Source organism: Maylandia zebra, linkage group LG12 (assembly GCF_041146795.1).
Source record: "Maylandia zebra isolate NMK-2024a linkage group LG12, Mzebra_GT3a, whole genome shotgun sequence".
NCBI lineage: Eukaryota > Metazoa > Chordata > Actinopteri > Cichliformes > Cichlidae > Maylandia > Maylandia zebra.
The window spans coordinates 16,407,463-16,421,383 of NC_135178.1; the positions used below are offsets into that span (position 1 = coordinate 16,407,463).

At 41.2% G+C, this 13,921-nt stretch overlaps 1 protein-coding gene across 10 annotated transcripts in view; it reads left to right on the forward strand.

The window, feature by feature from the left end:
* trpm3 (transient receptor potential cation channel, subfamily M, member 3) overlaps window positions 1–13,921 on the forward strand; it is a 162,905-nt gene that overhangs the window by 20,334 nt on the left and 128,650 nt on the right. For 3 of the 10 annotated variants that reach the window (XM_004544345.3, XM_004544343.3, XM_004544344.3), the window contains exon 1: window positions 6,174–7,235. The exons of 5 other annotated variants lie outside the window; for them this stretch is intronic. In XM_004544345.3, coding sequence (XP_004544402.1) covers window positions 7,146–7,235 — 90 coding nt within the window. In that variant the 5' untranslated portion in view covers window positions 6,174–7,145. Of the gene's footprint in view, window positions 1–6,169; window positions 7,236–13,921 lie in introns of those variants that run through there. 2 more of the 10 variants (XM_076890778.1, XM_004544346.3) reach the window with 2 other exon arrangements.

Sequence of the window (13,921 nt, forward strand, 5' to 3'; positions counted from 1 at the left end):
AGTGGCTCCGTAAGAAGCATTTGAAAGTCCTGGAGTGGCCTAGCCAGTCTCCAGACCTCAACCCCATAGAAAATCTGTGGCGGGAGTTGAAAGTCCGTGTTGCTCAGCGACAGCCCCAAAACATCACTGCTCTCAAGAAGATCTGCATGGAGGAATGGGCCAAAATACCAACTACTGTGTGTGCGAAACCTAGTAAACGTTTGACCTCTGTTATTGCCAACAAAGGTTATGTTACAAAGTATTGAGTTGTATTTTTGTTATTGACCAAATACTTATTTTCTACCCTGATTTACGAATAAATTCTTTACAAATCCTACCATGTGGATTCATGGATTTTTTTTTTCACATTCTGTCTCTCACAGTTGAAGTGTACCTCTGGTGCAAATTACTGACCTCTGTCATCATTTTAGGTGGGGGAACTTGCACAATCGGTGGCTGACTAAATACTTTTTTGCCCCACTGTATCTATTTATCCATTCACTCCCACCTTCATAAAGGTTGCTAGTTTGACCACCCACTTCTGTCTTTTTTGCATCCATTTATCCAGTTCAGGGTCACATAATGCAAAAATCACAGCTTAGTGCATTTAGAAAGAAAGAAAGTGTACTTTATTGATCCCCGTGGGGAAATTCTTCTCTGCATTTAACTCATTCACTCAGTGAAGCAGTGGGCAGCCATTGGGCGCCGGGGAGCAGTGTGTAAGGACGGTACCTTGCTCAGGGGTACCGAACCCCCGACCTTCCGATCATGGGGCCACCACTCTACCTACTGAGCTATCTCTGCCTTAGGCATGTAGACATCATCAAGACGAAGTTTGTTTTAATGCTTGGTATCAAAAGTGGGAAGACTGTCATTTGAATGTGGTATTAGATGGGCTGAAAGCATGGATCCATCCCGTCAATGTCAATGGTTGTTGATGGTGTAAGGGGGTGGGGGAGATTTTCCTCACACACTTTTCGCCTCTTACCAGTATGCCACAGCTTACCTGAATATTATTGCTGACCATTTCCTTCCCTTTATGATCAAAGTATATCCATCTTCTGATGACTGCCTCTAGCAGGGTAACACACCATGTCACAAAGCTCAGATCATCTCAAACTGGTTTCTTGAACTTGACAATGAGTGCACTCTACTCAAATGGCCTCCACAGTCAGCAGGTCTCAAACCAATAGAGCAGCTTTGGGATGTGCAGCCAAACATTATGGTGTTATTCAATCCTGGAAGAACATGAATTGGACCATAGCTTCTGCAGTAAGTTAAAAAAGAACAAGAAAAAAAAGGCTTGTTTTCAGTAGCCAGAATGAGCATGCTATTAAACAAGAGCGAATTTTGGAGGCACCTTGCTAATCAAGCTAGCATTAGCTGCTAATTTAATTTGTGACTGCACACAATTTATCTCATTTTTATGAGCAAATTTGACTTGTTGTTGCTGTGATGAAAAGAATTTAAAGTTTGATGAGTCATTTTAAGAACAGAAAGCTGAGCTACTTTTGATATTTACCAGTTTTATGACACTTCTGAGGACTCTCCTCAGATAAAGATTCATGTTCAGGTAAATTGGTTTTGGCAGGTGCTGTCCATAAGCTGATGAATCTAAATAATAAACGGGATCTTTGTTGACCTGAAATAGCATTATGCTAAGCTGTGATAAGGCGGTTGCTACCTGAACAGTCCCTACAGGTCATTATTTTTAATCAGTGCCATCTTCTCACTCTGTTACCTCTGGCTTATCCGATAATGTTTATCAACAGCCGTTTGGACCTGCCAATAATATTTAGCAGCACTGCTCGAGGCCTAAATACCAGAGATAAAATATGCAGCGCTGATTTTAGGGGATGTGAAGACAGATATGCAACGCATTTTGAGTCAGCTAATATCAGTTTAAGAGGGCTAGTAACCTTAGAAAACACCTACAGTAGAGTGTGAATATTTAAGTGACTGGCTCGTGAGTGATGGTTGGTGGAGAATGGAGAATTTCCCCCAAATGTGGAGAAAAGAATACATTTTGAGAGCAGTGGTGTGAATGTGTGTGAGCTTGTGTACGTGCGGTTCCATCCCACAGGCTAATAATCATTGCTTCTCTCCAGATGGAGGAGTGTACCCAACTCAGCAGAAGTCTTCCTGCCTCTTCGGGGCAGACAGTGGGGGGGGGGGTAGTGTGTGTGTGTGTGTGTGTGCATATAATGTGAAATACTGAACTGTCATTTACTGAAAATCCTCCAGGACATGAGTATCTCACGGAGAAGAAGGATGGGAAGCCAAATTAGAAAGTGGCTTTGTTAACACATACCTTCAGTTAACAGTGCCTTAATGTGCACATCTTTATTGTGAGTCCAGTACGATATATAATTTGTTGCCATCATTGATCCAGAACTGAACTGCGACCCTCATTTTCTGTCCTCACAGAGAAAGAAAGCTGCTGCAACAAGAAGTGAGATCCTGTTTTGCCTCATCTTTGCATAAATACAATCACAGTTATCGTAGTTAGTTGGTTAATATTAGGAGAGGATGCTTTTTCCCAGTATTGTAGTTTGTAACTGTATTACAGTTTCAGTTCTAAAACCTGGAAGACCAAGTAAAACTGAGACAAACCTTAAGAAGAAAGTAAATGTCCTTAATTTATTCCAGCCTTCATGCTAACCTTTCAGTTTTCTGTTCTGGTTTGGCTCAAGCGGGATCTTTATAGAATAAAGTTCAATGGTAGATTGAACAAGAGGGACACAGTCGTACAATCTACGCTTTGTTTGAACATGATGATGGTGGTATTGTTTATATGCACTCATCTTCATGCACTCCACCTCGAAGCCTCTTGAGTCTGTGCATCACTGTGCATTGTGATTTCTGAGAGGTTTTTGTTTACTTACTCACCACTGCAGCTCATATGAAAAAGTGGTACGCTTCCCTCTGTTTATTTACTGCACAGATTGTGTGGTTACTTTTTCTCCTTGCTTGAATATAAATACAGAACTAACAACATACAGCTTTATATCTTATTCACACGGAACCTGGAAAAGGTGGATTTTAATACTTTTGCTGCATATAAATTGATCAAGCCACAAAAAAATCTTTTACAAGTTGGTAACTGCGTAAATCTGCAACTGCTCTTTGAACATGCCTCGCTTGAACAAGATCTCAATGAGCACTTTAAAAGCACTTTAAAGTAATTATATTGATAATAACATGCAGGAGCTGAAGTGTATTGCCATTAATCCCCTGACTTCAGTTACATAATGTTTTATAGAAGAAAGTACCTCTACAAACATTATGCAAAGCTATCTAATCTATCTCATTCACTGAGCAACATTTATTGATATTCACTCCTTTTACAAGCACTTTTTGCACGATACCAGCACAAAGGATTTATTTTTCCAGTGTGTGACGAGCAGCTCTGGGCTTTGGCTGAATGACAGGTGGAAATGGGCTTCTCTCACACTCCTGTCACAGTGCTGACTGGTGATGTCAAAAGGGCTACCTGTGGCAGAGATGTCCCTGAGAATAAATGGGTTACAGAACACCCACTCAGTGCTATTACTACCACTGCTTGTGGGTTGTGATGAAATGATTCAATCAGCAGTGCACTCACATTTACCCATGCTTGCTTATACATAATACCACCTAAAATCACATCTACAAGCGCTAAAACGCGATGATTTAGGCTGGCACATTAGTCATGCTGTGTCTACAGAGCAGCATCTGATGACAGTATATTGTGTTATTTCTATATATAAAAAAGAAACCGTGCTGACCTCAGTTTCAACTTCTCTGGAGATAAGTTACCTCATAAAACTCCTATATCGTGCTAAATCTGAAAATGTGAGTGATATTTATTGTTTGCCTTCACAATCTGATACAAGCGCTCAGTGCTGAAGGACTTAAGTGATTCACAGTAAATTGCCTTCTTCGTCTTGCCAAGTTAGGTTCCCACTGGGAGAAATGAATCACTGCGAGAGAATTAAATCTCGTCTTGTCTGGTCCTCTCCTGTGCCAGAGCTATAATACCTTTTTAACGTCACGATAATTAGTGTAGCCATGCAGAATTAGAGGATGAAACAAACAAGACGCTCTCTGTTGTGTGTGTTGAACAACTGCCCTCTTTTGGTAGCACTGTGCACTCTCCCTTTATCTTCAGAAAGATAAGACTCAACTTCCTCCTCCTAGCATCCTTAGATGTTTAGTAATTAAAAAGAGGTCTTGTTTTGTTGCAGTAAAGTAGCAGACATTTTCAGCGGTTCAGTTGAGTTAGGGGAGTACAAGTGATGTGTTTGGATGCTGGGTATGAGATGGGTATTGTGCATTAGAAGGTTGCCATCTAGAGGCAGGATACAGACAGTGCATGGGTCTGAACTCAGCTGTGTTGGTTGAATCATTTCATGAGATGAGATGAAGAAGCGTGTGAAGCGAGAGGGCTAGAGGGGAAAAGACACTCTTTGCCTTCCTGTACTACAGCCTCCTTACTGCCTCACAAGCACAACTGCACACACAGGCGTAAACACACACGTGTACGGTTGATAGACAGATACCTCAGAGGTCTCGGCAGTCCTCAGGGCAGCCAGTGGTCGGTGACGTGGACACGCTTAATGTCAGTGCTTAACTGTCAGGATGAAACACCTACTAACCGGGAGCTGGTGACTCAAGAGAATTGTTAGTCATAACTAAATTTAAAAGAGCAAGGCGTTCTCTACTGTCAGGGATGTATTTAATTCATGCCAGCGACATGCACTTTAAAACAAATTGTGACAGTGTGTCATTTGTGTTTTCTCATATTGTTTGACCTTTAATTTAGGAGAAGAAATACAAACCTGTGACTTTTTTTTCCTCTGTTTTGCTTTCAGGTACCCTCAACAGTATTTCCTGCTTCACTGAATGCTTTACTTTCATGTGAGCCTCCTTTTACCCCTAGGTCCTCCTTTTCAAAAGCTTGAAAGCAAGGCAGACTGCTCCCTCGCCATATGTATGTGCATATATATATATATATTTGAAAAGTCTCGGCTCATCCGTGCTGCACAGTTACTCTCAGGCATTTTGACGCCGATCAGGTATAGTCATTAATTTGAGACATTTTTAAACAATGACAACATGCAGCACATCAAACACGAGGCGTGATGCTATGTCATCAACACCTCTGAAGCCTTTATGCTTTATTTTCCCTCTCACACTTATTTAACCAGTCCAAACCTGTCAATTCGGTCACAAAGAGAACTGTTAATTTTAGTCATATCTTCTGTTTTGACAAGCTTTTAGGTGTTTGAGCTGCGCGCATCAGCAATTAGCTGGAGACAAGCAGTCCTGATTGTCCAGAAATAGAAGAGATGAGGCAAAAATAGATGTCTCTTTTTATTTATTTATTTATCTTTGTCAGTGTGCTTCACAAAAGCTGCACTTCACTGATAAGATTTTCTATTGTCAATCTGCTTTAGATTGCTGCAGCTCTATAGATTAGTGATGTGAACTAGTGGCTTTGACACAGTGCAGCTCTCCCTCAGCCCCGAGACAATGAGAATAATCAATTAGCCTTTAATCAAAGCCCGTAAGGATTTTGTAGTAATGACAAATATCGTACGTGTGGTGTAAAATATCCACAGACATTTACGCCAAAGATGCTGAACCAATGTAAAATGCAGATTTCATATTGTAAGTTGTAAACTCGTTTGTATATCAGCGGGGACCGTCACTTGAGAAGTCTCTGTTGCACTGATCACAGGGATCAGTCATCAGTAGTTTGTAATGAACTTAACGATCTTGTTGAAGATTTTGTTTTTAAGCTCACATCATCCAAAAAAAGAAAAAAAAATCATACTTTCTTCTCATAGACTGAATGCAATAAACAAATTAGCTTACACTATTAGTATAATTGCAGCATAACATTTATGCCAATACATCAAAATGAAGAAAATGAAATGTATCAAACCCAGAGGGAGGCGTGTTGGGACGCTGCGAGGCGTTAAAAATGAGTTTATGCAATATGACAGTCACATCAGCGTTCCTCTCTTTAACATTGTTTTCAAGCCACTTTAGAGATTTTTGTGCACAAACATGATGCCTGACATGTGAATTCCTAAGTAGGTCGTACTCCCCTCCACAGCCGCAGAGCCAAGTTGCTCAGTGTGCTTCCATCTTCAAGCTCCATCTGAATTCACTCTATAAGGCACAGCCTTGACTTCGCTTCATCCATTTCCCCTTTTACCACCATACAGTTCCCTCTCTTCCCATTTTCTCCATCTTGCTTTCTCTGTGTGTCTTTCCATCCTTCCTCTTTTTTTATTTCTCTTTTCTTTTTTGTTCACCCCCATGCACAGAACCAACCTCCTTCTCCTGCATGGCACCCCCTCCTATCTCCATAGTTTCAATTTCATCTTGTTCATCAGTTTTATTGGATTTTAATTGGTTTTCCCCTTTGTCTCTCTCCCTCTCTTCCTCTCCCTCTTTCTCCCTGACGCTCTCTCTCTTCCATTCTCTCTGTTTTCATCTTGGAGACAGTGGTGTGCATGCAGCCTCAAATCTAAGTCACTGCCTGTCAGGCTGCTCCGTTTATGCGCTCTGCGACTCTCTTTTCCTCTCCTCTCTCCTCAGTGCTGTGCTGCACTGCATTCCTCGTCTCTCCTCTGCCCACATCTCCATCTCTCCTCATTCTCGTTCTCTTTTCCCTCTTCCTCTACCTGCATCTCTCTCACCCTATGCGCTCTTCTCCCTGTTGTGCATTGCTGCGCTCTGCTCCGCTGTTTGGGAAAATACTCTACCATCTCATTTTTTTCGCGCCAGAGCTGAGTGCACTTCAGCTACTGGTGGAAGAGGAATTAGATGCTCATGGAGCTCCAGGTTTGACTTCCCTTGGATTCCTTGGATCTGTGTGAGCTGGAGAGGAGGAGAGGGCAGGAAGGGAAGGAGAAAGGGGGCAGAAAGCTGCTCAGGTGAGAGCTTCGTGTGCTTGTGGAAGTAAAGGCTTAAAGGTGGTGGTGCTGGTGACGTTGGTTGGGGTTAGTGGCTGATGGTTGTCCGTCAAGGGTCATGCCCTGGGACTTGCGTGCTTTTCGGCAGTTGGAGTTGGAGACCCTCTCCCATTTTTGTCCCCCTTGTGGGGTAACATTGATCCTGGTGCCGGGAAAAACTGCCGGGCACCAGTGGCTGAACCGTGAAGAGTGGACACCATGAACCAGCTGGATGCACCGCGGCCACTGAACTGGACCATCAGAAAACTGTGCCATGCAGCCTTCCTACCATCTGTACGCCTGCTAAAGGTAAAAGAACATGAAATTTAAAAAATAGATGCCTGGAGAGATTTTGTTAAATATGTCATGCAGTCCTCCTGCTATCCTGATGCTTTTCCAAAAGAACATAAGTAGAAAGAGGTGTGAGGGCACAAAATGAATGCTGATGAAGCCGCTGCGCTTTTTGGTGCATACATCAGTGGATGCAATGCAGTCATTAAGAAGTAATAGAGGGGATAATGTTGTTAAAAATGAAGAGAAGTGTGGCAAAGCTGTCGGTGTAACACTCTTAGAGGGAAGCTTAAAGGTTTTGGAAGTAGATGGCTGTGCAAAGTGGATGCGCAAAGAGTGGAGGATAAAAATGGAGATGGGAAAAGCGAGAGCATGATGCTACAGAGGCACGGATGAGAGATTGGGATAGAGAAATTAAAGAAGTGTGATAAAAGAGAAAATGCAAATAATTTAATTATTTTTTTGCTGATAGCCAAAAAAAGAGAGAAAGAAACCGAGAGAAAGAGGAGGAGATGGAAAGACATCAGAGAGGGATCCAGTCTTAAAATAGCAAGAGGGTTACACAGAGGGTGAAGGTGGAAGCATGAAATGTCGAAATAAAGTGAGCGAGAAAAGGGGATGTGAGAAGGGAAAAGAAAAGGTAGATGACAAACTGAGGAGGCATGTAACGAGTTAAGAGAGGATTTGTGGGAATGGGTGAGCGGGAATGTAAAATTGGAGGTGGCAGACATGACTGAGGAGCTTTAGTAAAGAAGTGACAACAGAAGACAGATTTTAAAATGAATTCTGCCATGTACCTCGATGTAAAGAAGTTAGAATTAACCAGGTTTATTTGGGTTTTTTTGGTGAACAAGTGTAAATTCATCTGTGTGCCTGAGCATGTGTGGCTGCCTTTGTGTAAGTGTGATTTGTAGCCTCTGCAAATCTACAGTGCAGTCTTTATAACGCTTGCTTACTGACATTTGTTACCTAAATCCTATTTTTTATGCATTTCTGTGCTTTCATAAGCCAGTTACAGGCACTCTGTAAGACGGTCTATTGTCAGAGGTCTTGAATGGCTCTTCTTCAATGTCCTTTGAGCTAGCTTTATCAAAGTGTGTCACACAACAGTATTGCTGTGATGTTGAACCACACAGCCAGCAAAATCATTGTATGTGCATTAGGATGTTTTGTGTGTGTGTGTGTGTTTTAGCATGTGTTGTGAAACTTTACACGAGAGGTTTTTTTTCAGGCAATTTTATTTCAAGAGTGAAATGTTTGTGTAAGTGAAAACACTCCAAACATCAGTGAATTGATACAAATGTTTTTGGTGGAACATTTCTTCTTATTCGTGGAAACACTTGCCAAATAGATTTTTAGACTCAAGAGTGTGAAACTCTTGAGTCTTCTGGATTAGAAGAAATAATATTTTACCCACCTAAGCTTTATCTGGCTGTAGCAGAGGATGGAAAGTGAGACTTTTTGAATTTCGTGTAACAAATGATTCCCTGGCTCATCCAATAGCTAATCAGGACATATTTTTATCTTAAAAAGCACAGACTGTATGTGAAAGATCCAAGTAGCCACCAGGTCTAAAAAGAAAAGCATTTCTTTCTAATGACCAGCAGGGGCGCTCTTCTGGTTCCAAGAAGAAGTCTGATTGTAAAGAAATCTTTGAGGAAGTGATTTTAATTCCTACTGGATTTGTTACCCCAGTTAACATGTTCCAGATGAGTTTATGGTCTCAAGATTGAGTTTCAGATCTTTTTAAATACAGCATGATATTCATTTTTGCACACTCTGGTCACATTTAGTGCAAAATGGATGATACACTTTAGAGTTGGTGAGTTTTCAGTCATTTTCACCCATAATATTTAGTTTTAATCCCAAAATGATGACAGCCAAAACTCAAGGCTTCTTATTTGTAGTCCACAAACCAATAGTTGATGTTGTGGTGGCACTGTATGTCTTTCACACAAAGATGCTCTGACAGCACCATTGCCACAGTGCTTCGTATGTACACTTAAGAATTACCTTCTCGATATTTTGTACAAAGTGCCTCACTTTGAGTGGATCTTTGCTTCAGGATGACTCCTATAAATAGTGCTGCTTTTGAGCAGCTGAGTTTTCATTTTTGAGGTTATGTTTACAGGCATCAACAGACACAGCTGATCCTTTTGCCTCACCTGTACTGGCACCATGGATGAAGCTATACTACAGAGGATTACGGTTCCTGCAACTACTGAAACAGTTTATGTGAATCCTCCCAGGGAGACATCAGGCTGTCAGTATGAAATTAACCTAATAACCTTTCATTATTGTTGGAAATTTCTGCTTGGCAAGCACTTTCCTTGCAGGCCTCTCTAACTGACCTGCCCCCTGCTGCTAAATGCATACTTAAATTCATGTGTGTGTGACTACAATTTTTATAGGCTGCCAGAGATGTCTCCATGTGTGGGCACAGTGGTGTTTATGCATAGGTGTATAAACATATAGTTATCGACACTGCAGCAAAAAGGTACTAGTGCTGGGTTGTGTGAACAGCGAGTGGGATTGACCATGGAACATTTTTCCATATGAAGCTTCCCTCTTACCTCTAGCCTTTCCATGCACAGGCGTACTCTTTCAGTGTGTTTCATTGTATAAAACCAGAAGTTGTTTTTTTTTTTTAAATAAATCTAAAATCTTGTTTTCTTTAGTTAGTTTAGTTTGGTTTTACAAACATGCTCCTACATGCTACAAACTTTCACAATCCGTGTCTTCTCGAAGCTAACCAGTGATGCAATAACATGTAATTTCTGCAAATAGAAACCTAACCTGCTGACGTACCTCTAGCTTGGGTATCTTTTATGGTCTGGTGTGGAAATGGAGTCAAACAAAACACAGATTGTTGCCCCATGTGAAACTTGCTCTTTTATGTGGACTGATATGAAAGCCCTCTTATGCCGGTTATGGTTTGCGATGCAGGTTTAATAATATGTTTGTCTCTGTCAGAGCCTTTGTTTCTCTCTCAAAACGATCACATCTTTGCAAGATTGAACTTTTTACAAGTGTAAGCCTGGGATTTTGTGTAGACTTTGTTGGATAAAGTGTGAAAAAGGAAAATAATATTAGACAGAAAATTGGAAATCTTGTTTAGTGTTCTGTGCACCTGTAATCCTCAGCTTGTTTCACTCGTGTACCTTTATCTGTTCTTTTTCTTTTCATCTTTTCATCATATATATATATATATATATATATATATATATATATATATATATATATATATATATATATATATATATATATATATATATATAGTGCAAGATGCTAGCAGGCAAGGCATACATGGAACGCCATAACCAAGTGGCCGGCATAGTGTACAGGAACATCTGTGCCGAGTATAACCTGGAAGTCCCGAGGTCAAAATGGGAGATGCCCCCAAGGGTGGTGGAGAATGAACGAGCTAAGATCCTGTGGGACTTCCAGATACAGACGGACAAAATGGTGGTGGCTAACCAACCGGACATAGTGGTGGTAGACAAACAGAAGAAGACGGCCGTAGTGATCGATGTAGCCGTTTCGAATGACAGCAATATCAGGAAGAAGGAACACGAGAAGCTGGAGAAATACCAAGGGCTCAGAGAAGAGCTCGAGAGGATGTGGAGGGTGAAGGTAACGGTGGTCCCCGTGGTAATCGGAGCACTAGGTGCGGTGACTCCCAAGCTAGGCGAGTGGCTCCAGCAGATCCCGGGAATAACATCGGAGATCTCTGTCCAGAAGAGCGCAGTCCTGGGAACAGGACCCTCAAGCTCCCAGGCCTCTGGTAGAGGACCCGAGCTTGAAGGATAAACCGCCTGCAGGGGCGTGCTGGGTGTTAAAAGTTTATATATATATATATACTAGGGGTGCAACGATATTCGTATCGATATTGAACCGTTCGATACAGTGCTTTCGGTTCGGTACGCATATGTATCGAACAATACAAAATTTGTAATTTATTTTATCAACTTTCCTTCTGAAAATGCTGTCTGTGTTGAGCGCTCAGTGAATCTGCTTTCGACTACTCCGCCTAGGCTGCACTGTCGAGCGCAGATCCACTGAGCGCTCAACACAGACAGCATCATCAGAAGGAAGAGCGCAGGGCAAGCTAGCAAGACAGAAGTTAAGCTCTCCTTGCAACATGGCAAATTGAACCTTCCCCACCCTCATTCAGATCTGGCGTTTGGAATTATTTTGGTTTTCATGTGACGTATGACCCTGAAGGTAAGCGCGTCATGGACTTGGTAATTGTGACGTGTATCTTTGTGTGCCACGCAATGCTTAATTACATGGGTGGGAACTAGTGTGTTAGCGAAGTTAGCTCGTTAACGTGTTGGCCGTCTAGCCCCATGCACGGGGCAATCAGGGGTAGCTCGTTAACGGAGATTTGCCGTGTTGTGGCGTTAATGTCATTTCAACAAGATTAACCTGAAAGCACTAGTGGGAACACAACAAATATGACTGCACATTTACATCATCCTAGTGCAAAGACAAGTGGAAGCAGACAAAAACAACAAGCATGCATGCTACAAACTTTACCCGAGTCATTTAGACAGCCGTTAGCACATGATTCTCCTTATGGGGACCTGATATGTTTAATATGCTGCTGAGAATATACCCCAGAAGAAGCGTATAGTATAGCTTTTATTTTGGAAAGAGACATTTCTCTGTAATAAACTCTCTTTTCCAAAGATGAGTGATTCCTCAACCAGGACGTCGGGCTCGCAATATCGCTAGCCCGACATCCTGGGGCTAGCGATTTTTCCAGTCGGGCTACCAAAATCTATCTCTACCCTGCCCGTCGGCCTATCGTAGGAAGGAAAAATATATATGTCAATGCTTTTGCATTCTTTTGGAAATGTAGCTGGGTAATTATGTCATTGGCATCGGTGAGCCACTGTCAATATGTGACATATTGAAATCGCGTTTGAATTTGCGCTTGTTTTTTGCTTTCACTTTGCAATCACGCGAACTGTGTATAGAGAGCGACAGCACTGATTGGTGAGTGATGATAATTTGTGCACCAATTCCTCTGACATCGTCTTATTAATCGTTAGCTTACTACGCAAACATGACAAGTGAAATCTCCCGCAGCTTAAACATGTAAGAGGTTGATCGCGCAGAGAATCGCTGACCGTTATGTGTGTGTGTGTAAAAGCAGCAGGATATATATTTCAGTTCTGCTGAGCCAAATAAGACAGGTCAGGGTGAAGAAGTGACAGCCAAAGAAAAGCTTACCACAAAACGGAAAAGTTATGACAAATCAGACTATAAGGTAAAAGAAAGTGCAGCTTTATGGTTTCATGGACAAAGAATTTCTGTGGCTGCGATATGATGAGCTAAATAACCAGGGCTGCACATAAGTGGTCCGCAGGTGCGCATTCGCTGTCAAAATAAAAAACACGCACAAGGGTTAGGGTTAAATTTAAAAACTGTACTTTTGAGTTAAAATATATATTTATAATTTTAATAAATGACAAATTAAAAAGGCATGAACATTTTTTTTGTATCGAAAGAATATCGAACCGTGACACCAAAGTATCGAACCGAACCGAACCGTGAATTTTGTCTATCGTTGCACCCCTAATATATGTATGTATATATATATATATATATATATATATATATATATATATATATATATATATATATATATATATATATATATATATATATAAGGACGAAAGTGGCCACCGTCACCCATAGGTGGCACCACCAATTTTTGTATCTACAGTAATTCCAGTAAAGGAGATACAATAAGTCTCAATTACAGAGATTAGCCCTTTTTAAATAAATGACATATGAAGTACCCTCTTCCTCACACATACTTTTAGTGTACGTGTGTGTGTGTGTGCCTCTCTTAAATGTAAGATGATAGTTGGAGCTGCTGAAGTGTTTAAACTGAAATTTTACTGACTGATCTGAGTGTTTGCATCAGACTCCCTCAGTATAAAACACGTTGTGCCTCATTTCCATATCCTGATAAATCATACAGATTGGGTCGGCAGGGATTCTTCCAATTACCAAGCTCTGATTATCTGATTAAAATTTTCATGGTTAATGACACCCGTAATACGTGCAATACATCAGGCTCTTTGTGTGCATTTTGTTGTTACCAGGTTTATTTAAACTGGGGAAATGTGCATAACATGGCATTGTAAAAAAGGAAGGACTAATAATTTGCTCTTTATCTTTTTCTTTGTCTGTGCAGGTAAACACAAAAATATCGTTTCTTATAGTTTTTACAAATGTAGTCAAGTTAGTTGACTAAACTAAATACAAAAGCGCTATTTTCACAAGTACTTCAAGGCGAGGGTGTGCTCAGTCAGTCTTCTTTCTCCCAAAGTAACCAAACTCGTCTTCTCATACTTGCACACATCCTGACAGTTCCTAGTGTGTTGACCAAATGCTACTTGAGTGTTGAATGAAACTGGAGGAAACAGCATGTTGTCACACACGCCTAAGGGGAGGGTCCTCGCCCCCCCTTTTTTTCTCACTTTCGTTCTCCTGGTGTAAACAGGCCTCAGAATTGCAGGATGTCTCAAAGCTTGCCCTTGTTTATGTCTCAATTACCCAGCAAATGCTGCAGTTGTAAGATTTCAATTAAAACATTATCGTCCTAATGAGCCAAAACGAGAACATAAGCTGCCAATTAACACATCATTCCTTTTATTCAGGCGCACAAAGGCTATATTTCCTATTTG